The sequence below is a fragment of the Ascaphus truei genome, chromosome 10, assembly GCF_040206685.1.
Source record: "Ascaphus truei isolate aAscTru1 chromosome 10, aAscTru1.hap1, whole genome shotgun sequence".
In the NCBI taxonomy this organism is placed as follows: domain Eukaryota; kingdom Metazoa; phylum Chordata; class Amphibia; order Anura; family Ascaphidae; genus Ascaphus; species Ascaphus truei.
Window position 1 is genome coordinate 43,793,937 of NC_134492.1, and position 23,679 is coordinate 43,817,615.

The 23,679-nt window shown below is 45.3% G+C and overlaps 1 protein-coding gene and 1 long non-coding RNA gene across 2 annotated transcripts in view; one reads left to right on the top strand and one right to left on the bottom strand.

Moving 5' to 3' along the window:
* Positions 1-1,890: 1,890 nt before the first annotated feature.
* Positions 1,891-21,711, top strand: SEC22B (SEC22 homolog B, vesicle trafficking protein). Its single transcript, XM_075616841.1, has 5 exons — positions 1,891-2,093; positions 14,426-14,535; positions 16,101-16,261; positions 18,457-18,603; positions 20,009-21,711. Exons 1-5 carry the CDS (start codon positions 2,019-2,021, stop codon positions 20,161-20,163), a joined length of 648 nt encoding a protein of 215 aa, XP_075472956.1. The 5' UTR covers positions 1,891-2,018; the 3' UTR covers positions 20,164-21,711.
* A 1,690-nt stretch (positions 21,712-23,401) lies between these two features.
* The window catches only part of LOC142503919 (uncharacterized), a 6,428-nt gene continuing 6,150 nt past the window's right edge, over positions 23,402-23,679 (bottom strand). The window contains exon 2 of the long non-coding RNA XR_012804122.1: positions 23,402-23,679. This exon is cut by the window's right edge and continues 226 nt beyond it. This is a non-coding gene — a long non-coding RNA (uncharacterized LOC142503919).

Below are 23,679 nucleotides of genomic sequence, written 5' to 3' on the forward strand. Positions count from 1 at the left end.
CGCACGCAAAGTCAGTCGCCGCAGAGATACCCATCCACCCGCCCCCGCAGCAGCCCACCCTCAATAACCCCCCTGCCAGCACCAGCAGTAAGCCGCCGCCGCACAACCCTCCCGCCGGGCCCCCCAGTGAGCCGCCACCGGACAGCTCTTAAGGGGGGGGAATCACAACCCTCCCGACCCCTCAATGAGCCGCCGAGCTCTGAAGGGGGGGGGGGAATCACTACCCAAAGGTGAGCCACCGCCGCTGACCTCTGAAGGGGGAGGAATCCCAACCCTCCCGTCTGCCCCCCCCAGTGACCCGCCGCCGCGCTCTGAAGGGGGGGGGGGGGGAAATCGGAGCTGTGAAGGGGGAGGGGGGGAAATCAGACGTGAATGCAGGGGGGTGAGGAACGCAGCTGTGAAGGGGGGGGGGGACCGGAGATAGGGGGTGAGCGGAAAGCGAGGGGGAGCGGGAAAATTACATCCCGGGCAACGCCGGGTATATCAACTAGTGTATATATATATATATATATATATATATATATTGTAACAAAAGAAAAGAAACCCGCTTAAGAGCACTCAGGTATACCATTGAAAAAATAACCATTTATTATTTGACACAGAGAGAAATAGAAAACAGTACAGAAATATTTAAAAAAAGGCTAAGACCCCTGACACGAAAACTAGCCAATAGAAACACTGTTGTGTAATATAGGGATAAACTCACAATGTAAACCCTAATGTCATATATAGACAGAGAATATGAGATACACTTAGATGAGCCAGAACCTCAAAAACGGGCTATTTCATTGCCAGACAAATGAAACATGCGTCTGAGATGGTGCGTCCCTAAGGGCATAGAGTGTATAAACCAATATATAGAGTACTTCCTCAACCAGCACACATTGAGCCTCTAAAAAGCAAATATAATAACCAAAACCCACAGCAATAGAAATCTCTGGGGGAAATGGTAATGGTACGAAGAGGGTCACTCCATACAATAAACAATAGAACTTGCATATGACATAGATAAGTGCATGTTTCAATGAAAAATAGAAGGTAAGTAGCCTGTATGGTACAGGCAAATTTTCAAAAAAGCGTATCAAAGTCCTGAAAAATTCATCACAGCAGTGTTAGGTAGTATAGTTACGTGGGTATGTAATACAGGGTTCCTGCCTAGCACCCCCACTCCTACGCGTTTCGTCATTTAAGTCCTTTGACGAAACGAGTAGGAGTGGGGGTGCTAGGCAGAACCCATATATATATATATAAGAAAATAGCCGTGTTAGTCCAGTTGCGATAGTGCAGAATAAATGAGTTCTTCAGTATTAGGTGATACCTTTTTTATTGGACTAACAATTTATGTCATAGGACAAGCTTTCGAGAGTTCTCCTCTCTTCTTCAGGTCTAGCAATACTGATATACAAAGGATTCAATGGCTACACTGTTTTAGCCATTGAATCCTTTGTATATCAGTATTGCTTGACCTGAAGAAGAGAGAGAACGAACACACACACACACACACACACACACACACACACACACACACACACACACACACACACACACACACACACACACACACACACACACACACACACACACACACACACACACACACACACACACACACACACACACACACACACACACACACACACACACAGACACACACACACACACTGTATGACGTGTGTATGATATGGGAGGGGGTAGTGAGCGTGTACACTTTTGATGACATATTTATATGATACGTACGTCCCCCTCCCCCAATGATCACTTCACATAGACTGCCAGGCATTTGCCCAACTCAAAGATGGCCGAGGAGCGCTTCACGGTGGATGACGTACTTCAGTGCGACTTCCCAGCCTTCACATCCCTAGTGGCGGAATCTCTGTGACCCGGAACCTTTGCTGCGGCGTCTGTGGGACGGGACTTGTCTGAGACCTGTCACTGCCAGCGGAGCAGGGGGCGGGAGGGCAACTTCCGGCCAGCTCATCCCATCCAAGGCCGGCTGTGCGCGCTCCTCTCCGGTCACCATGGTGCTGCTCACTCTAATCGCCCGGGTGGCGGACGGACTCCCACTTGCAGCGTCCATGCAGGAGGACGAGCAGGTGAGGGGATGGGTATTGTATATGTACTCTTGTGTGTACTGTATATGTACTCTTTGTGTACTGTATATGTACTCTGTATGCAGGGAGGGGAGATAATATATATGTACTGTACACTCATATATATATACTCCACCCATGCAGGAGGTGTGTGTGTGTGTGTATATATATATATATATATATATATATATATATATAGATCTCTCATTTGTGTGTGTGTGTGTGTGTGTGTGTGTGTGTGTGTGTGTACACGTGCTGTATACGCTTTATATACTGTGTCCCATGTAGGGGGGATGAGCAGGTGAGAGGATGTGTATGTACGGTATACATATAGTGTATATATAATCTGTGTCCATGAAGGAGAAGCAGATGTAGGGATGTGTGGGTGTATAAATATATTGTGTGTGTGCGTGCACGCCCATATTGGGGGAGATATCAAAGGAGCAGGAACACCATACAGGCAGCAAACGGGGGAGGGTAAGGGTGTTCCCAGGGTCTTACAATCTGAGAGGAGCAGCTACAAATCGCAGTGACTGTTCACAAAACAACACTGACTCCCCTGTAAGGTATATCGAGATATGACATTCATAATGTTTTCTACATGCCAACCTGAGATGTTTCCAAGATGGAAAGGTAACTGTACATTTTAAATTCACCATATTTAATCTGCTCCAGCCACCCACCCTGTAATTTTGCCACATTTTGGACCTTGTACACATGTAAAGGTTAATCCATATAGAATACTAGAATCTCCATATTAAACTCGGAAGGTAACTTTTCTGAGCTGTTCAGGGGCTTGATTCCAGAGGCAATGGGCACCATTTCCCATAGCCTTCGATGCAGACACACACTTCTTGGGGGGGGTTATTTAATATTGCCTGTGTAGCCAGGACTGGTTTCTGGCTACCAGTCTGACCTTCTCCTGGTAATAAGCGCTGGTAAGAGCAGGCCCGCCAGGACTAATCCTGGGTTTTCCCCACACCCAGCAGCTTTAGTGAGTTACAGGGGAGGCGGTGCGACTTGCCTATGTGTGTCCAATCGGGGACTCAGACCTGGTTCCTGCTTTTTTTGTACTTAAGGGACTGCACACCCCAAATTCAGCAGTTCTCACCCAGAAGAGCGGATTGGCTGTGCACTTACTGCCTTCTCCCCTTGGGGAGTTAGGAGTGAGACCATACCTCTGACTCCAATAGGGAGTCAGGGAAGAGCAAGGACTGCTGTGGGGGCCCTGTATCTGCAGTGGAGGTCCAGGATACATCCTGAAGGTGAAGCCACAAGAACTGCTGTAACCACTGTGTGACCTGTGTATGCTGACCCATCTGCAGTGTGTACAATAAAGTGTGATCCTGTTCCAATATACCTTCCTGCCTGAGACTGCAGTCTATCAGGGGGAGAGCAAGTAAGTTCTCCTGCAGGGATTGTCTCCACATCACTGGGGCCTGCAAGAGATGGAGGCGCTGCCACCGTGAGTACGAATTAGTTACTACCCCAGAAGCCTGTTCTGTTCTACCCTACAACAAAGCGGGAAGCTCAGATCTACTGTGAGCCAGCAGGTACGCACCACACTGTGTAACAGTGAAATCTCCCGGGGGGGGGGGGGGGGGGGTGAAACGTGTTACACCTGTAATGGCCAATTGCACCACGATTGTCCGAAAATACCATTCAAGTCCATGGGGTTTTTCCACTTTGGCGCATATTGCATTAGCCCCTTAGTCTGTGGCCAGTCATCTGCGGTTGACTTGGTTACCACTTTGAAGGGAAACCCTGTTCCACTTGAACATTGGCAATTAATCCTTTTCAAAATGGTACTTGTGGCCAAAACTGCCCAAACTAAACATGGCAGCTGTTAACTAGGCCACGATTAGTACTGCCCATGGGCAAAAGTACGGTAGTTTCTTTGTATGTTTGTAAGGAATCAAATATGGCAAAATGTGCAAAAATGTAGACGAATGCACGTATGGGGAACATACACTCCAACTCTGGAAATGCTGTATTTGTTTGTTAAGCTTTTACCATGTGGATTCAAGTCAAAAGTACAATTTTCCTTCAAAACAAAATTATTTCCACAGTGTCGGTTTCACTTAATGTGGTGTATTTGATAAGTAACTCGGTGACCAAGATTAGCGTCCCTTCCAATCCCGTTGGTGGAGCAGAAGTTAGAAGCACCTGACATTTGTAGCTTTCATTATTATTATCAGTGATAGATGGGCAACCAACGTATTGTTTGCTCACCTCTGATTTAAGGTGTTCAGTACTAGTGTTGACCGGCTGGGAATACTTAACCTATCTTTTTTTTTTTCCATCTTTAAATCAGATCTCCATGCTCATGCTGATTTAAAGCAGTAATCCTGTTTATTGAACCCCATTTTTTCTTTAAAGGATGGCAACCGGGGGGTCCCCGGAACTAAACAGCTATTTTCAGCTCTGGGGGGCTCACAGATCTGAGATACTTATCAGTGAAGGTAAAAGGGCATTTTGTTTACACTTGAGGGAACTGAATGGTACCTTTACCAGTAAGTATTGAGCAGCCAGGATTGCTGCTTTAAATTACATTAGTTCTTCATAATTTACCAATCCAGGACATCATTTGGGTCTTTTGTATCAGAACATCCTGCATGAGCTCAGTCCAAAAACATAGATTGGCGTTGCCAAAAGAATTATGTTGACATTCACTGCACAATCCGGCAATGTTTTTCACAACTCTGTATGTAAACTAGTAATAGACTTCTGGGTATTATGAATCAGATCATTATTATAGTATCTACTTTGACTTTATCACCATGATTACATATTTTATCAGTGAAGAAATGTAAGAGTAAAATCATTTGGTATCACAGGAAACATCACATTGGGGGCTTTTGAAAATGTCAACCATAGTGTTTTTGTGTGTTTATATCTGATTTACAATACTTGGCATTGATCACTGCAACATTGGAGTTCCACAATTAGGTAGTATCCCTGACCAAAGCAATGTGTGTTGAATATACTTTGGTATTTGTCACTGCGCTATTAGGAGTTAGACTTTCAAATCCTCATGAGAGACTGTTCAAAGTCCACCAAGTCCGTGTTTCCCAACACTTTTGGCCTGCAATGCACTTTATTTATATGATCTAATTGCTGGGGCATCTGCCATTACTTCATCAGTGGTTACAAATACTAGACGTCTGCAAAGCTTATTAGAAATGGATATAACATACCTAATTACTAATACATGGTACACTTGTTGTTCCATTTGCAATATCAGTGTTGTAATTGTACTGCTCATAAATGTGGTTGCAAACATCAACCCTTTTGCATGAACAGTGCAAGAAAACATAAACAAAATGATAACTTATTAAAGATGACAACTTCTTTAGTGCCCAAGGGGCCGTTAATGCAGTATTCTCGTACGAATGGCCAGGTGGTTCTGGCACCAAGCGGCTAATTAGAATGAGTACATTCTCCACTGAGCCTCCAATGCTTCGTTCTTTATTTGCCCGGCTTTCTCTTTCAATTTGCTTTCCGTTCGCTCTGTGCCCCTCAATCTACCTTCTCTCTTTAATTCTCCTCTTTCTATGTGTGTGTCTCCAATGTTCCTCCTTCCCCTCTCTCACCTTCCCCCTTCTCTGCTTGTCAAATTCTTGCCAAAGAGACCCACTGATATATAGTGGGATGCGGAACGTACGGCATTATGGGGCTCAACTTTTGTAGCCGCCGAGGTGGGTGAAGGTACTACTGGCCCTGTTCTGTTTTGCTGTTGCCGGCATCCCCCAAAAAGCTTTTGTAGGGCAGCTCTGGCTGGGGGGCAACAGAGGGCCCTTGCTGGGATCAGTTTCTTGGTTGCCATTGGCAAAACTGGTGGACATACATTGTGTCTGGCACACGTGATATATAGATGTAGAGAGAGGAGCTTTTATCTTCTTATTTTTAAAAAGCCTTGATTTTACACACACGAATAAAAGACAAATTGGTGAGTCGGAAAAAGCATATCCCTTTTTATTAACATTTAGTTTTCTCTACCAGCCGAGCGTTGGCTCTGCAGCCCGCATGTCTAAATGATATCTTTTGAGTCCTTAAATGCTTTATGTATTTTTCATTGCAAATCCTGTTCTAGTCAGTGTAATAATGCAGTCTCATTTATTCAGTCCCAAAAATGTATTTATCAACTACTCCTGACTACAAAACCGGAGCTGTCCCAGGTTCACCCAGGGAAACAGCATAGTGTTAAAAACAATGTGAGTTTCCCTTCTGGCTACAAATGGGTTCAAGTGTTTGAGCCAGAATATAGAAACATATGGATTCAATCCTAGCCTCAAACACTCAGATCTCTGTTAAATAAGCAATATCTCCTTCTCCCTGTACCTCAAGTTACTGAAGAATTAAAATACAGGCATACCCCATATTAACGTACGCAATGGGACCGGAGCATGTATGTAAAGTGAAAATGTACTTAAAGTGAAGCACTACCTTGTTTCCACTTATCGATGCATGTACTGTACTGCAATCATCATATACGTGCATAACTGATGTAAATAACGCATTTATAACAGGCTCTATAGTCTCCCCACTTGTGCACAGCTTTGATACAGGTAGGGAGCCGGTATTGCTGTTCAGGATGTGCTGACAGGCGCATGCGCGAGCTGCCGTTTGCCTATTGGCCGATATGTCCTTACTCGCGAGTGTACTTAAAGTGAGTGTCCTTAAACCGGGTTATGCCTGTATAGCTGGTTAACTGGCAATTTTGAATATGCATTTTGCTGGACAAAAACGTAGAACATTATTTAATGGGGCATTCATTCTACTGCTAAAATGGAACTGTATGGTATTTGAATCCCTTTATTTAGCAGGAGCGGGTGTAATATGGCAAGTTGAAGTGTTTGTCTACTTCATGTATCAGGGAGGCATTCAGAATCTTTTAGCGGAGTTGATTTAAAGCTGCAGTTCAGTCTTTTTTTTTATTTTTTTTTTTATTTATTTTTTTACTTTAATAGCTTCATGTGTGCAATCTCTATTTACCTAAAGAACTGTATAGCTGTCAGTCAATCCGTTCTCCATGTATTAATCGGCGAAATTTTTGTGACATATTAAAAGCTGGCATTTGTTTATAATTTGCCTCCGACAGTCAGTGGAAGACTCATGAATATTCATGAGTCTCCCAGTGACGTGTGCTCGCTCCCGATCTGCCGCTGTGTGGTGCCCCCTTCTGCCCGATCCCTGTGGCTGTCAGCCTGCGCAAGATGGAGGGGGCTTGTGCCGCCAGTGGGGAGGGGGGAGCGGGAGATGTGTCTCCCTTCTGCTCCGATCCCTGTGCCTGCCTCCCTGCCCGCGCGCGCGGGAGATGCAGGGGGGTTGCGCTGCCCCCGTGGGGGGTGGGGAAGGGAGGGGGGAGCGGGGGGGGTGGGGAAGGGAGGGGGGAGCGGGAGATGTGTCTCCCTTCTGCTCCGGTCCCTGTGTCTGCCTCCCTGCCCGCACGGGAGATGCAGGGGGGTTGCGCTGCCCCTGTGGGGGGTGGGGAAGGGAGGGGGGAGCGGGAGATGTGTCCCCTTCTGCTCCGGTCCCTGTGTCTGCCTCCCTGCCCGCACGGGAGATGCAGGAGGGTTGCGCTGCCCCCGTGGGGGGTGGGGAAGGGAGGGGGGAGCGGGAGATGTGTCTCCCTTCTGCTCCGGTCCCTGTGTCTGCCTCCCTGCCCGCACGGGAGATGCAGGGGGGTTGCGCTGCCTTGTGGGGGGTGGGGAAGGGAGGGGGAGCGGGAGATGTGTCCCCTTCTGCTCCGGTCCCTGAGCCTGCCTCCCTGCCGCGCGGGAGATGCAGGGGGGTTGTGTCCCGGAGCAGTGGTGGCAGCAAGGTGGTGATTGTGTGTGTGTGTGTATATAAATGTGTGTGTTTGTGTATATATGTGTGTGTGTGTGTGTATATATATATATATATGTGTGTGTGTGTGTGTGTGTATATGTGTGTGTGTGTGTATATAAATGTGTGTGTGTGTGTATATATATGTGTGTGTGTGTGTGTGTGTATATATATATGTGTGTGTATATATGTGTGTGTGTGTGTATATATATGTGTGTGTATATATGTGTGTGTGTGTGTGTGTGTGTGTGTATATGTATATGTGTGTGTGTGTGTGTGTGTGTGTGTGTGTGTGTGTATATGTGTGTGTGTGTATACGTGTGTGTGTGTGTGTGTGTGTGTGTGTGTATATATATATATATATATATATATATGTGTGTGTGTGTGTATATATATATATATGTGTGTGTGTGTGTGTATATATATGTGTGTGTGTGTGTGTGTGTGTGTATGTATATATATATGTGTGTGTGTGTGTGTGTGTGTGTCACCACAAGTACCCAGTCACCCACCCACCCACTCCCACCCACCCACTCCCCCTCTCCCGACCCACTCACCCTCAACCCACTCACCCTCTCCCGCCCACCCACCCACCCACTCACCCTCTCCCGCCCACCCACCCACCCACTCACCCTCTCCCACCCACCCACCCACTCACCCTCTCCCACCCACCCACTCACCCTCCCACCCACTCACCCTCCCACCCACCCACTCACCCTCCCACTCACCCTCTCCCGCCCACCCTCTCCCGCCCACCCACCCACCCACCCACTCCCGCCCACCCACCCACCCACCCACCCACTCCCGCCCACCCACCCACCCACTCTCTCCCGCCCACCCACCCACCCACTCTCTCCCGCCCACCCACCCACCCACTCTCTCCCGCCCACCCTCTCCCTCACTCATTTATATCTGGCTTTTTTTATTAGATTAGTAAGGAACTATGTACAGTAACAAGGACAAGTTGAAGTAAAGTATAAATGTAATACAATAAATAAACGGTTATGTCAAAAACAAATGTTATTAGTTCTTACTAGGAATTTTATTCCATTTCTTTTTTTAAAAGGTGGGACTGGGGCGAGTAGATTTTTGGGTGATTTGTCTAGATAGAGGTGTGTGTGTGTGTACACTGGAAGTCAGAATACTTCTGTCAGACCGCTTGTGTGTGTGTGTGTGTGTGTACACACACACACACAAGCGGTCTGACAAAGTATTCTCTGACTTCCAGTGTCTGCCGCTGCTACAGCGTAACTCCTCCCTACCGCCCTCCTGTCCCGCTCCTGTCCCATTCACATGGTCCTCTTCTCCCTTCCGCCACCACTGCTGTCCTCTGCCGCTGCCGAGCTTTGCTGCAGGATGCCGTCCTTCTCTCTCTCCGCCGCCGGCTGCTGTCCTCTGCCGCTGCCGAGCTTCGCTGCAGGATGCCGTCCTTCTCTCCCTCCGCCGCCGGCTACTGTCCTCTGCCGCTGTCGAGCTTTGCTGCAGGATGCCGTCCTTCTCTCCCTCCGCTGCTGGCTGCTGACCTTCGCTATATATCCATACATACATATACATATATACATACAGTATATATAAAAAAAAATATATATATAAATATATATATGTTCTTCAGTATTTATTGATACTTTTTTTTATTTGGACCAACAATTTGTGTCATGGGACAAGCTTTCAAGAGTTTTCCTCTTCCTCAGGTCAAGCAATACCATAAATATATACGCACATAAACATGCGCACACAGTGTATATGTTTGCGTGTGCGCATGTTTATGTGTGCGTGTGCATATGTGTGCGTGTGCGCATGTATATGTGCGTGTACGCATGTATACGTGTGTGCATGTTTGTGTGTGTATATATGTGCGTTTGCGCATGTTTATGTGCGCATGTATACGTGTGTGCATGTTTATGTGTACGTGTGTGCATGTTTATGTGTGCGTGTGCGCATGTTTATGTGTGCGTGTGCGCATGTATGTGTGCGTGAGCGCATGTATGTGTGTATGTGTGCGTGTGCGCATGTATACGTGTGTGCATGTATGTGTGCGTGTGCACGTGTATGTGTGCGCGTGCGCATGTATATGCGTGCGTGTGCATATATATCTATATCATACAAACACTCACAAAGGGGGTAAGCGCGGCCCTCCTACCCCAGCCGCCAAAGCTCCCTTACCCCCTCGCCGCTCCCTCCCCCCCCCCGCCCGCTCCCTTACCCCCCCGCCTGCTCCCTTACCCCCCCCCCCCCGCCCGCTAACTCCCCAGCCGCTGGGGGGCCAAGCAGCCTCGGATCTGCGCCAGTCCCACTCTCCACCACCTCTCACTCCCGTTGTGTGTGTGTGTGTGTGTGTGTGTAGGGACATTTTACTCCTGCCAACAATTTGTGCCTCACTTTCACCCCACCCTACCCCTGCCCTTCACCCCCCCTACCCCTGCCCTTCACCACCCCTGCCCTTCACCCCCCTCTACCCCTGCCCTTCACCCCCCCTACTACCCCTGCTCTTCACCCCCCCTAACCCTGACCTTCACCCACCCCTACCCTTCACCCACCCCTACCCCTGCCCTTCACCCCCCCTACCCCTGCCCTTCACCCCCCCCACCCCTGCCCTTCACCCCCCCCCACGCCTGCCCTTTGACTGACGCACGCACACACCCTGACTGACGCACTCACACACCCTGACTGACGCACGCACACACCCTGACTGACGCACGCACACACCCTGACTGACGCACGCACACACCCTGAGTGACGCACGCACACACCCTGACTGACGCACGCACACACCCTGACTGACGCACGCACACACCCTGACTGATGCACGCACACACACCCTGACTGGCGTACGCACACAAACCCTGACTGGTGCACGCACACAAACCCTGACTGGCGCACGCACACAAACCCTGACAGCCACACATACACACACTGACAGCCGCACGCACACACCCTGACTGACGCACGCACACACCCTGACTGACGCACGCACACACCCTGACTGACGCACGCACACACACTGACGCACACACACACACTGACTGACTGACGCACGCACACACACACACACACACACTGACTGATTGACGCACTGACTGACACACACACATACATTCTGACGCATGCACACAACCCCTCACAGCCGCATGCACACAACCCCTCACAGCCACACGCACACATACACAGACTGACGCGCGCACACACACACACACACACACACTGACTGCTGCACACACACACACTGACTGCTGCACACACACACACTGACTGCTGCACACACACACACTGACTGCTGCACACACACACACTGACTGCTGCACACACACACACTGACTGCTGCACACACACCCACTGACTGCTGCACACACCCACTGACTGCTGCACACACACACACACACACACACACACACACACACACACACACACACACACACACACACACACACACACACACACACACACACACACACTGACACACACACACACACACACACACACACACACTGACACAAACAAACACACACACACACTGACTGACACACACACACACACACTGACTGACGCACGCGCGCACACCCCCACACCCACGCGCGCACACACACAGACTGACGCACACGCGCGCACACACACAATGAATGGTACACACACACACACACTGACACACACACACACTGACACTGACACACACACACACACACACTGACACTGACACTGACACACACACACACACACACACACTGACACACACACACTGACTGACACACACTGACTGACACACACACACACACTGACTGACACACACACACTTACTGACGCGCGCGCGCGCACACCCCCACACCCACACACTGACTGAATGACTGACTGACTGCCGCACGCACACACTGACTGACTGAGGCACACACACACGCACACACTGACTGTGTGTGTGTGTGCGTCAGTCAGTCTGTGTGTGTGTTTGTGTTTCTGCGTCAGACTCACTGACGCGCGCGCACACACACACACTGACTGACTGACGCACACACAATGACTGACGCACACACACTGCATGAAGCTGTAAAGGAGGGAGGGGGGGAACTGGATTGATGTGAATGGGGGACAAACAGAGAGAGGGGGAGGGGTGAGGAGAGAGAGAGGAGCGGGAACATTACATCCCGGGCAACGCCGGGTCTCTCAGCTAGTATAAAATAAACGTAAAGAGAGGGTGCATACCATTCAATGATGGATACAAAAAAAGGAACAACAGGACAGTCACTCTTATACTCCCAGAAAGTGAATATATATATCATTTACGTGAATCACTATCCGTATTTGAAGTGTGTGTGTATATAAATATATATATACATACAAATGAGCATACAGTAATATTTCCATTTGCTATTTGCCTTGCTATGGAGGGTTTTTGTCACTTTTTTACTCACATAACTTCACATATACATACATATATAATATATATATATATATATATATATATATATATATATATATATATATATATATATATATATATATATATATATATATATATATATATATATATATATATATATATGCAGTGGAAGTGTATTGTGTGTATTTACCTACACACTCACTCCACATTTCAGTAACATACATATACATCTAAATAATATTCACATATACACGTTTGCTATAAATGGAATTATTACAATTTTACATTATATACACGTGCAATGAATGGAATAAACACTGTAATAAGTTTGAAATCGCCTATCCGAGCTGCTATGCATGGCTGATCCCTTTTCTCCAGCTTCCTTGAATGTACTGTATGAGGAAGATCATGTGACCAGATGCTAGTGCACGTTTAGAGAGAGGGAGGGCAGTGCTGACAAAGGGGTGTGCCAGGGCTTGTGACAGGACATGAAGGGGCAGTGCCTTAGCAAATGCTTGTTAAAATAGAATACAAGAAAATTGGTCTTTCAAAGTTGTTTTTTTAAAAACCGAAAATGCTAAAAGTATTTTTTCTTACTACAGAACTGATTTATTAAAAAAAACACACATGCAGGATATTGACTGAACTGCAGCTTTAAGTGAATGCATCTGGTATCGTCTGTTCTACTAGACTGGCCAGCAGAGTATTAATAGTATCTCACTTGCAGCATAAAGAGGACTTTCACCTCAACTTGCAGACATATTTTGCTCAATCAGATATGTTGGCATTCCTTTCATTTTAATTTTCTCACGATACAGATTTCTTCATTAACAGGGGGGGGGGAGGGGGGATCACCTCAGTGACTATCAACATCTCACACAGATTGCCCAGACTTTCTCCTCAAGTTCCCACACCAATACTCTGAGTCTGGCCTGTTCAGCTGGCAGGCCAAATGTGGCCTCGTGGAGGGCTTGGTTTGGCCCATGGACCCCCTGGTTCTGATAATTTCACACTGGTTGCGTGCGTGCGTGTGTTTGAGAAATTCTGAAATATAGTAATTTGGCAGTCGTAAAGTGTATCCAAATGTACATTACAATAAGCTTTACGTCTTAATGTTTTCTGATGTGGCCCCTTTGGAGAGCTAGTAGAAAAGCCCTGACAGTGTTTAAACTGCAGAGATCAAGGTAGGCATTGGCAAATGAGAACAACAAGAATGTCCCTGGGGACATCTATTGGGTACATCCCCTAAAGCAGGGGTGCGTAAACTTTTTGTCCTGCACCCCCTTCCTGCTTGCGCCCCCTCACCTTGTATCAAGCATCAAATGATGCTGCAGGGTCATGTGCTGCCGCGTTACCATGGCGCAGCTGCTGGTCATGCGATGTCATGTCACGTGACCCCGTGGCGTTATTTGACGCCAAGGTGACGCATCACACCAACCGTCTGAATCAAGGTGAGTTACAGGGACCTCGCGCAGTCCCCCAGCATTTAATTTAAATGGCTTGGGAAGAGAGCGGCTGTACCTGCCGTGCCCCTCAAACCCCCCCCCCCTGCCCCTCCACCCCCCCTCAATTTTTTTTTTTTTAAATCTTGCGCACCACTTCCCTTGGGTACAGGCTTTCAGGGCAGCCTGCAGCATGTATAGTCAAACTAAGGCCAACAACCTATGCAGAGACACCTCTCAGCCTTTTAGACCTATTCTCTCGAATTTGGTTGCTGGCTCTGTAATGTGAATTCTGATTGGTTTGCAATCTACTGCAAGTGATGAAAATGTGAACGCTGATGAATAAGGATAAAGCCATGTACAAAGGTTAAGAAGTTTGCTGTTCGAAGCAAAGTCCTATCGAACCAGAAATGTATTTATTTATAAAATATTTTACCAGGAAGTAATACATTGAGTTACCTCTCGTTTTCAAGTATGTCCTGGGCAAATGCTCTATGCTTTATCGCCGATGTCCTAATAATACTTTTTAATTTCTAAAGCTCTACAGGCTTGTACATTCAACAGACACGTTGAATCCCTGCCGTGAATATTATAGTGTCACTGATTCCTAAGCATCTTGACTTGTATTTTTCTCATTGGGTAGGGCTGCCACTGCATTCTGTGTAACACATTTGCATGCCTTCTTACCTCTCCAGTCGGGCCGTGACTTGCAGCAGTACCAGAACCAGGCCAAGCAGCTGTTCCGCAAGCTGAACGAGCAGTCCCCCACGCGATGCACCCTGGAGGCGGGAGCCATGGCGTTTCAGTGAGTAAAAGAGCCTCCGTCATTTAGGGTTTTAGGACAGTTGTGCAGCGAAAAAACAAGCACTGATCACCGCTCTGACCTGCCGGACCCTAACCAGGCACAATTATACAGTAGAGCTGCAAGCTTATTAGGCAAATTATTGCTTAATCACCATTCAGACAGTTATAAATCAGTCTTTATCACATATTTGGGTCCATGCCCTTTGGCCCCGTTTTGTCATATAAGGCAAGAAGCAGGAAAGTTTTGCAAGACCTTTATATATATTAAAATGACAGCAATGGGATAAATTCTCTGCTTGGTGCTACCAGTGATTCATTCCTAAACAGGGCTCCGTGGCACACTGCAGTTCCGTGAGAGCATCTAAAGGGTGCCGCGGGAATTCCCCCATCTCCCAGAGCAGGGCTGTTAGGGGGCTGGGCAGTTTTCTCTCCTCCTGATTGGCCGCTGCTGATTAATGCAGCCAATCAGGAGAAGGTGTCAGGAGAGAGACAGCCAGCAAGGGGGATGGAGGGAATGGATAGCAGTGTGCACATTGGGCAGGAGTTTGTACAAAGAGGGGAGGAGAGAGCAAGGGGAATGAGGAGGAAGAAACAGAGACAGCAAGGAGAGGACGAGACAGATGAGGGAGTATATTGTGCACAGAGAGGAGCCGGCACAGTAATGCAGGGAGTGCAAAGAGGAGCAGGGCATGTAGGGGGAGAGAGTAAGGTGGGAAAGAGGGTACAAGCGATATCATGGCATTACTCGAAGGGGTCGAGTAATGTTTAATTAATAACCTTTAAGATCTGCTAGATCTGCGTATGTTACGCTGGGTACATCTAGTTTCATATATTTGTCTCTCAATCCCCATGGAAATGTGCATAATTGTAGGTCTGTTATGTAGATTAACACTATGTAAGAAGCACAATGTAGAAAAGCAACTGATAACGAAATCGATGCCACTGTATTGTGTAAACAAAGTACCACATACACTGCGGGAGGTTCATGTTCATTAAACGAGAAATAGGAGATTTTCCTTCGTAATTCATAAATGCGTTACATTGTTGTAATCTGAAAGCCTGAACTCAAACTTTATAGTAATCTTAAAGTATGGTTCAAATTGTCCACCTTCTGCTGAACGCACACCCGAGGCGAGAACGCCACTGTCTGATTACATAATCGATGACGCGCTTATCCAGCTGCTCCCATTCCTGAACGATACGTTGTTTGACAAACTCGTTTTTTCAGTCCTAGTGAACGTTCTTCATTAGGAAACATTGTATGTAAGCGCTTTTGACCATAATTCTTAGTTTGTCTCAAGCACATCTCCTTGGCTAGACACCCTTTTTGTAACTATGTACTTTATGAGGTCATCACGCCATCACCAATTCCAAAGAATATTTATTGGATTATCAAATAATTCTTAAATGTAATAATCTACTGTGACAGACCTATAATTGTGCAAATGTTCATGAAAATCTAGTGATTTTTTTGCAAGATATGACAAAAAAATAAAAGGGGTCCCTTATTTGTGTTTGCGCGCATGTATATGTGTATCACAATACATTTCTTGTCTTGCCCCCCAGCTACCTGATTGAGAAGGGGGTCTGCTACCTGGTTCTTTGTGAGGCTTCTTTCCCCAAGAAGCTGGCATTTGCTTATCTTGAAGATCTTTATTCTGAATTTGATGAGCAATATGGGAAAAAGGTGCCCACCGTATCAAGGCCTTACTCCTTTATAGAGTTTGGTAAGTCATATTGGTAAACTATATAGTGTTTTATTTAATGTCTATATAGAAATTCAGATCACAAGTGGGAAAGGTGTTTTCGATGATGGAAGAGTGCTAAAGAAGGAGGAGGATGGGTAGTGTTTTGTATAATATTCAAGCAGTGAATTGGGGAGGAGAAGGTACAAAACTACAGTAACCGCCTCATTACTGGTCTGAAAACATATCAACAAAAACTGTTCTAAACCAGAAACTGTCTGTTCCCCACAATAACTATCGACATACTCTTGATTAGTTTTTATATTGTATTGTCCTATTTTAATAGCTTATATATTTCCGGTTGGGGAAAATATAGCATATTTTGCATTTTTGTACATGTTGACAATCCTGGGGTGTTCGCCTTTTTTGCTGGCGAAATAAAATTTATTTAGAAAGAATTCCGTTGGCCAAGAGTCTCGCTCAACAGTCACGGCAAATTTTAGTGAATGTTAATGATTTGGTGACCGTTTTTGCAAGCGGTTAAAGTCCAATATTTGCTTTTTTCACGAACTTGCGTGAACATTTTGCACATTTCCAATCTCAGCACCTTGCTCCCAGTTGTTACTGGGTGTTCAGGTTCACCTCCAATATGACAAATCATTCAGGTTCAATTCTACATATGTTTCTTCTCAGAAGTATGGAGTCATTTAGGTCAATCTTTTGGCCAAGACACAAAGTCGCAATCACATCAAGGTACTGAATTTATCAGCAGGTTCCTACACTGCCAATGTTATATTGTGTCCTGTGTATTACCTCCACTGAAAAGAGGAAGCAAAACAATGAGTCAATAGCATGGTTTGTGTGACATGTATGCAGTGCCTAAGGGGTTAAAATTTAGGAGCACTAATGGTGTGTGAGCTACAGAGCAGTTTAAAACTGGTAAAAAAAAAAACAAGTGCCATAATAAATACAGTAAAGAAAATTGAAAAAATTATCTATACTCCCCACACTTATTGCTATAGCAAAGATTATCACCTCTCTCCTGGGGAAGAACTCTCTCACTGGGCTACTGCTCTCCCGTGTGTGTTAGCGCATGCTGAATAAATAGGGGTGGGATGGGTGAGCTTAAATTTTGGAGGGGCTACATACCGCCCAACAATTTGCAATTAGACATGACACAATCTTTGGCAAGATGAGCCAGACCCAGAGTATTATATATGTAATTGTGCCGATTGCAGTGCTGCTGGGATAGTGATCTGCAGGGATATGTAGCTGGTGCAGGACCAACGCACTGAGCGGGCCTTCCCGGGGGAGCTGACTGTACCGTCCGTGCAAGGTTGGATGGTGACTAAAGCAGGCACGCCTGCACAATTCCCGGAGAAATTGACAGATTAGAACTGTTTATGACCAGGCTGTAAAATGTGATATCCTGCTTCAGCCCCAGCTTTTAATTCCTATTTTCTGTGTCTGTCTGCACAACTGTTTAATTATAGAAAATCTATTTCCGTTTATAATATGTATGTAGCTTTCTAGTTCCAAACAGTTATACCTCTGAGGCAATAATGCAGCCACCTCTCGGGTACATAGTTGGCATCATATTTCTTGTGCGCTTGAGGGAACAACAATATTACCCGTTTGCAGGTAGTTTGATGCACAGGCTCAATGTGCTGTGAAGCGGCTTCCCTGTGCTTCATTCAAGTGAATGGGATTCAAATCTTCTCCAGCACTGCGAAAGTGGCGTCACACCACATGCAATAAGGACAGCATGGATATTCAATTGATTTTATCAAGATCTCGCACAAAGATTCTTAAGTGGCTGATACTACTGTATATACTTAGTGTATTGGGAGAATAAATAATGCCGTCTTCTGTTTTTCTCTCTTTAATTCTATGGGAGTGAAGGGCTGAGATTTCTGCAAGTTACAGCAATAAAAAGGATAATCTCTCTCAAAGGGCTGGTAAAAAGGCTACCTCAATATGAAATGTGTATTTTCACGTTATAACTAGGATAAGCAGCCTGATTACAATCTAACCTGGTACATAACTGGATTCCTAGAGGTCATGTGGGCTCAGTTTATCGCACCCTCCTCATCTCCACTTAACATATAATATTGAAGGCAACTCCTACCAGACAAGTTACTGAAGCTACCAGGTGTAAGCCTTTTTCTTCATATCACTTATCTTCTGCAGTTTTTTTTTAAACAATTTCTTTTTAATCACCTCTCTGTAACTCACAGATACTTACATTCAGAAGACAAAGAAGTCCTACATTGACAGCCGAGCCAGGAGAAACCTGGGTTCCATCAACACTGAGCTGCACGACGTGCAAAGGATCATGGTCGCCAACATTGAAGAAGTATTACTTCGGGGAGAGGCTCTATCAGGTGAGTTGACAGTGCAGCAGTATACAGCATTAGCGCCTTCACGGTTTCCCATTGATGTAGCCTTCTGGGCCGTGCTAGAGCAGCCTGCCCTCCAAAATGTGTCTTGTTCTTTGGAAGAGGCCAGAACCCTCACATTTTACTCATGTTTTTGGGGGGACTTTTGTAGTTAGTGGAGTTTCCCAAGGCTACAAAGACCATGATCATGGTTGTCGTATTAGGCCAATTCTCTGACGGGTAGTTTTGTGCTATTGATGGGCAATTTAACAGTGCCCCCCTGACTCCTGGTACCTACTAGATCCTGCCCTTGACCCAGATAACCAGAAGAGGCCTCCTGACAGCAGTTGGTGAAATTGAGATGCTTGGAGCGTTCATAATTTGTATTGCGCTGCTATCCTGACGGCTACTAAGTAGATCAGGAGTAAGATTTAAGGGTTATAGACGAAATATATATATTTTTTTTAAACCTCAGACTCAAAAGAATAAGATGGAGTTAACATATGTCAGATCATTGATGCCAAAACATCCCAATGCTCAACAAATCTGTTGTATAAAACAACCTCTCCGTTGCTGGTGCCTTACCTGGTTTCAGTGCCTCCTTACATTTTGGTTTGGAAATTGACTATCTGGATCAAAAGCCGGAAACAAAAGGTTTATATTCATTTTTCAAAAACCAAAGCTTCAGATGACATCATAAACATACAAGTGACATCACCTAACTTGTCACAACAAAGCTCGGTTCCAATGCCCCTTAACATAAACGGATTTAAGATCCCGGCGCACACAAATATGTTAAGTGGCAAAAAAAATTAAACTTAACGAGTAATCTTCATTTTAAGATTAATTTTTTAACCCTTTGGGTGTCCTATAGGCATCGCTACTACGTCATGAGGTCTGGTACCCCAAGGTGCCCCATGAGGTAGCAGCTACGTCACCTTGCTGCTCGGTTTTTTTGGTAGGGGTGATCGGGTCAAGAATGCGCTCAGGAAATGGTCTGGTGATTAGGATTGGTTGTCACCCTGCTGCAGCCTGTAAGGGTTTAATAAAGTCTTCATATTTCCCTACAAAAAGCTCTCTGAAGACCAGTTTGTGACTCTCCCTAGGGTAGGGGTGCTCGCTCCAGTTCTCAAACTCTCCCCATCCCCCCCAAACACGTCCAATTTTCAGGATCCCTCTGCATCAGCACAGGTGGCTCAATCTTTGACTGAGCCACCCGTGCTGAAGCTGGGATATCCTGAAAACCTGACCTGTTTCTTGAGCACTGGACTTGTGCACCCCTGCCATAGGATACCATTGAGGGAGCCATGATGAATGTGGCCCATGCAGCCTGGTGAATGTGCTGCAGCACTGGATTCTGAGTGCTGCCTGCGATCTGATTCTCTTCCCATACCTCTCTTGCCTTCTGCAGCATTGGATTCAAAGGCCAGCAACCTGTCCACCTTGTCAAAGAAGTACCGCCAGGACGCAAAGTACCTGAACATGCGCTCCACCTACGCCAAGCTGGCCGCCGTGGCCGTGTTCTCGATCATGCTGATCGTGTATGTCAGGTTTTGGTGGTTGTGAATTGAGGGCGAGAAGAAGCGAGCGAAACTGTGAAGACAAAAGGGGGTTGCGTTTTGAGGCTGGGGCCTTAACCCCTTCACTGCTAAAAAGCCCAGCCGAGCAGTGACGTGGTTAATGGCGCATGTGCTCTTTAGCACCCAGAAAGACGAACAACCCACCCAGAAAGACGAACAACCCACCCAGAAACCCGTAGACTGAGAGGGATGGCCTGTAGGGAACGCAGAGACTGGAAGCAGGCACCCAGTTTGCAGCCTAGTCTCAAGACTGAAAAAAAAGATTGTATGCATAAGGTTAAGGAGCTGAATGCAATGTCATTACTGGAACCGTATTAGATTTGCAATGTCATTGGTGACCAGCAGTATACTTGGATTTCTCGCCTGTCCTCCTGGGTTAGGATGAGGACAGATGTGTGCGCTTGTAGAACAAACCTAACCCACAAGACAGAGCACAATCCCAGTTCACTGCAGCCTGCTAGTTTCAGGATATCAGATGGCATCACAACTCCATTATGGCTGTCTCCTTGCTCCTTTAAGAGAAAGTAGGGACATCACATTTGTTTTGTATTTAATTTCATATAGTTTCTTGTGTGTATGTACACACACACACACACGGCCTGCCTTTGAGACTATGTAAAAGCAAATGCTGCAAGAAATTTTGCTGTTCTTTCCCTGCTAAGATATACACACAGCGCACCAGGAATTAGTGTGTGGTCTCACTAAATGGAGTAAGTTCTTTCCTTGCTGCTTGTTTATTATAGTACAATACTTTTTTTTCACATTACCTGCAGCCTTTAATGTGTGGGAGCGTTCATTTCAAATACATTTATTGTCCCAATTCAATGTATGTCTTAAGTTGAAGAACCATGTACAACACCCCAGTGATGTCAAATAAATCTGAGAAGGGTGCAAGTCCCACTTTGCTACATGAAGTTAGAATAAGAGCTTTCAGATATACCTTCCTCGCAATATAGAATGCTTTTTTTTTTTAATGGGTTTTCATATTTTAGGCCAGAAATCCTATATCCAAGCAGTAAGTTAATATACGATGGCACATATACACTGTAATACATGCTTCACGCAAGGTTGCATACCTGAGACTAAAGTTAGTCAGCACGGAGTTACAATTTAATGATAAACTAGTTCTTAATGGCTGTGTCCTTGAAATGTATTTCCCATCATTGTGTCCCAAGCAGAAAACCACTGGAGGATGCCACATGAAGTAATGTGGTTAAATATAAATGTACAAACAGTAAGGACTGTATCTTTGACTTGGGGATCATTCAATATAGTCCAAAGCGCCCGTTCAGGCTATTACCGGCCAAAAACTCCCTTTGAAGTCAATGTGATTCTACGGCTGAGAAGCAGCTTTGGATTATATTGAATTATCCCCCTCAATGTACATATTTTAATGTTTTTGAGTTTCATAAATTAAGCTCTTGCATCCTAATTTAGCTTTTCCTATTGCTTTGAAAATCGTAATTAAAACTGTCGGTTTTCCATGTCCCTGGTAATTTACACTTGACAGGCGGAAGGTTTTAAAAAAAAACAACATTTAAACTGATGTTTATTCAACTAAAGATGGTGCCTAGTGTTCCTCTGGTCTGAGTTCATGCGGTTATTTTCCATATGCGTAGCAAAATAAATTAAAAAGGTGCTTTATCTGCATAATTTGTTTTTCTTTCAAAACAAAGTACAGTTTATTTGAGGGGGGGGGGGAAAGCGGATTTAAAAAAACAAAAAAAAAAACAAATAAACCCCAGAGCGTGTTTCCTTGACAATACACGGAGACTTTGCAGGAGTGTTTTTTAGTTGCTAGAAAACAAGAAAAGGAAGATTGTAGCAAAGTGCAAATAAAGTGTTGGTATATATTAAGTATTGTAGACCATATTACACCTTTTAACCCTTCTGGTGCCACATGACATACCCACCAAGTCACAGGGTCTGGCACCCCAGGGGCTTTCTGCTAGTTTAGGGGGCGATTGCGCCCGGGCGCAAGGCGTTCCCATCAGTGATTACATCATGATGTACGGGAGGGCTGTGGCATGCAAAGGGTCAAATCTGGATGTGTTCAGCAGGGATTTGGGGAATTGGTAAAGCGCTACAGGGCAATAATTACTAATCAGTGCTATCCTATAAGGAACGTTCCAACACTGGAAAAGACGGCACACATTTGAATAGGCTATAAGGGTTCTCCTGGTGCTGGATAGCACTATTTAGTAAATGTGGGCCATATCAAACCCTATGAGGATTTATAAGACCGGATGTATTTCTCCCTAACACTTCAATGAAGAAATATTCACAAGCTATATTAAGGCTTTTATATGCGAAAGCTCATTTTGTCTCTCCCAGCCTTTGCCTCCGCTCTGTAAATGTCAGTCATAGTACTACATTGATTTAAGATAGACAGGACTTCTGAAACAAATGTATTCCACTGTTTTTATTACAATATACATACGTTTAGTTTTTAATCCAACCAAGGAGAAGATGTAATAGTTGAGTTTAGGCCCAAAAGTCCTAATGTGAAATACACAATTACATAAACAATATATTGCTTACCTTAGACTTTGCTCCTACCTAAGGCGGCAGTGAATGATCAGGGCAGTTATATAAAGTGTGTTTACATTAGTGTGAGTGATCAGGGGGAAAGTGCAGAGTATGTTTGGGCATAAATATTGTTGGGGTGTAAGTGATGTGGTAGCTTTCCTCATGGCAGACGGTGGATAGAATTGCACAATACCTCTGCAGAGAACTGCATATTCATGTTTAGGTTTGAAGATGAGTTGCTTGATAACAGTCTGCTGTAATTAAAATGCCAAAATATCAGCAATCTTGAAACACTCCAGGTTTTTTTTTTTTTAAGAATGGATGACCTCGTTGAATATTTTTATTTTGCAATGATTAAATCAACTTATGATTTGTAAGACAAAATACACAACTTTGTATGGATTTCACCATTGAAGATGTACTCTTGACACAGGAAATAAACGCAGTTGTTTAAGAAAAAGGGCTGTCTGAGTAGGTGTACGGCTGTGCTGAAACGCTGTGTAATACGGCAGGCATAAGCAGTGGAAGCACTGTTTGCTAAGAAATAATGGGGAAAGACAAGGTTGCAGACCTGCAAATGCACCACAAGTGATATTTTTATTTTCTGTACAATGGAGGGGTTCAGTTTTGTTAACTGACCCTAAAAATCTGAAATTCCTACACACTGAACAGAAACTCCCACTACAAACAGCAGCAACAGTTTCTCAGCAGATGACAAGGTTTATTTTTTTTTAAGAGCAATATCACTTACAATAATAACAAGGGGGAACAATAAGGTGAAAAAGCAAGAACACAACTACAATTACCATTTTATTCAGAATTAAATAGAAGCATCAGAACAATCTGAAGCCGTGTGTTATACAGTTTGGGGTGCAGGTGGCTACATTGGGAATTGCTGCAGCACTCGTGCCAAATGTTGTAAATTATATGGGGCTATATCAGAGTTCACAATGGCTACTACCGCATTAGCCCC

What these genes read in the sequence shown, in the direction of transcription:
- SEC22B (XM_075616841.1), top strand. Translation starts at nt 2,019, where the DNA reads ATGGTGCTGCTCACTCTAATCGCCCGGGTGGCGGACGGACTCCCACTT. An exon ending in CCATGCAGGAGGACGAGCAG is followed by an intron (nt 2,094 to 14,425) that starts GTGAGGGGATGG and finishes TTACCTCTCCAG; the next exon opens with TCGGGCCGTGACTTGCAGCA. An exon ending in GCGGGAGCCATGGCGTTTCA is followed by an intron (nt 14,536 to 16,100) that starts GTGAGTAAAAGA and finishes CTTGCCCCCCAG; the next exon opens with CTACCTGATTGAGAAGGGGG.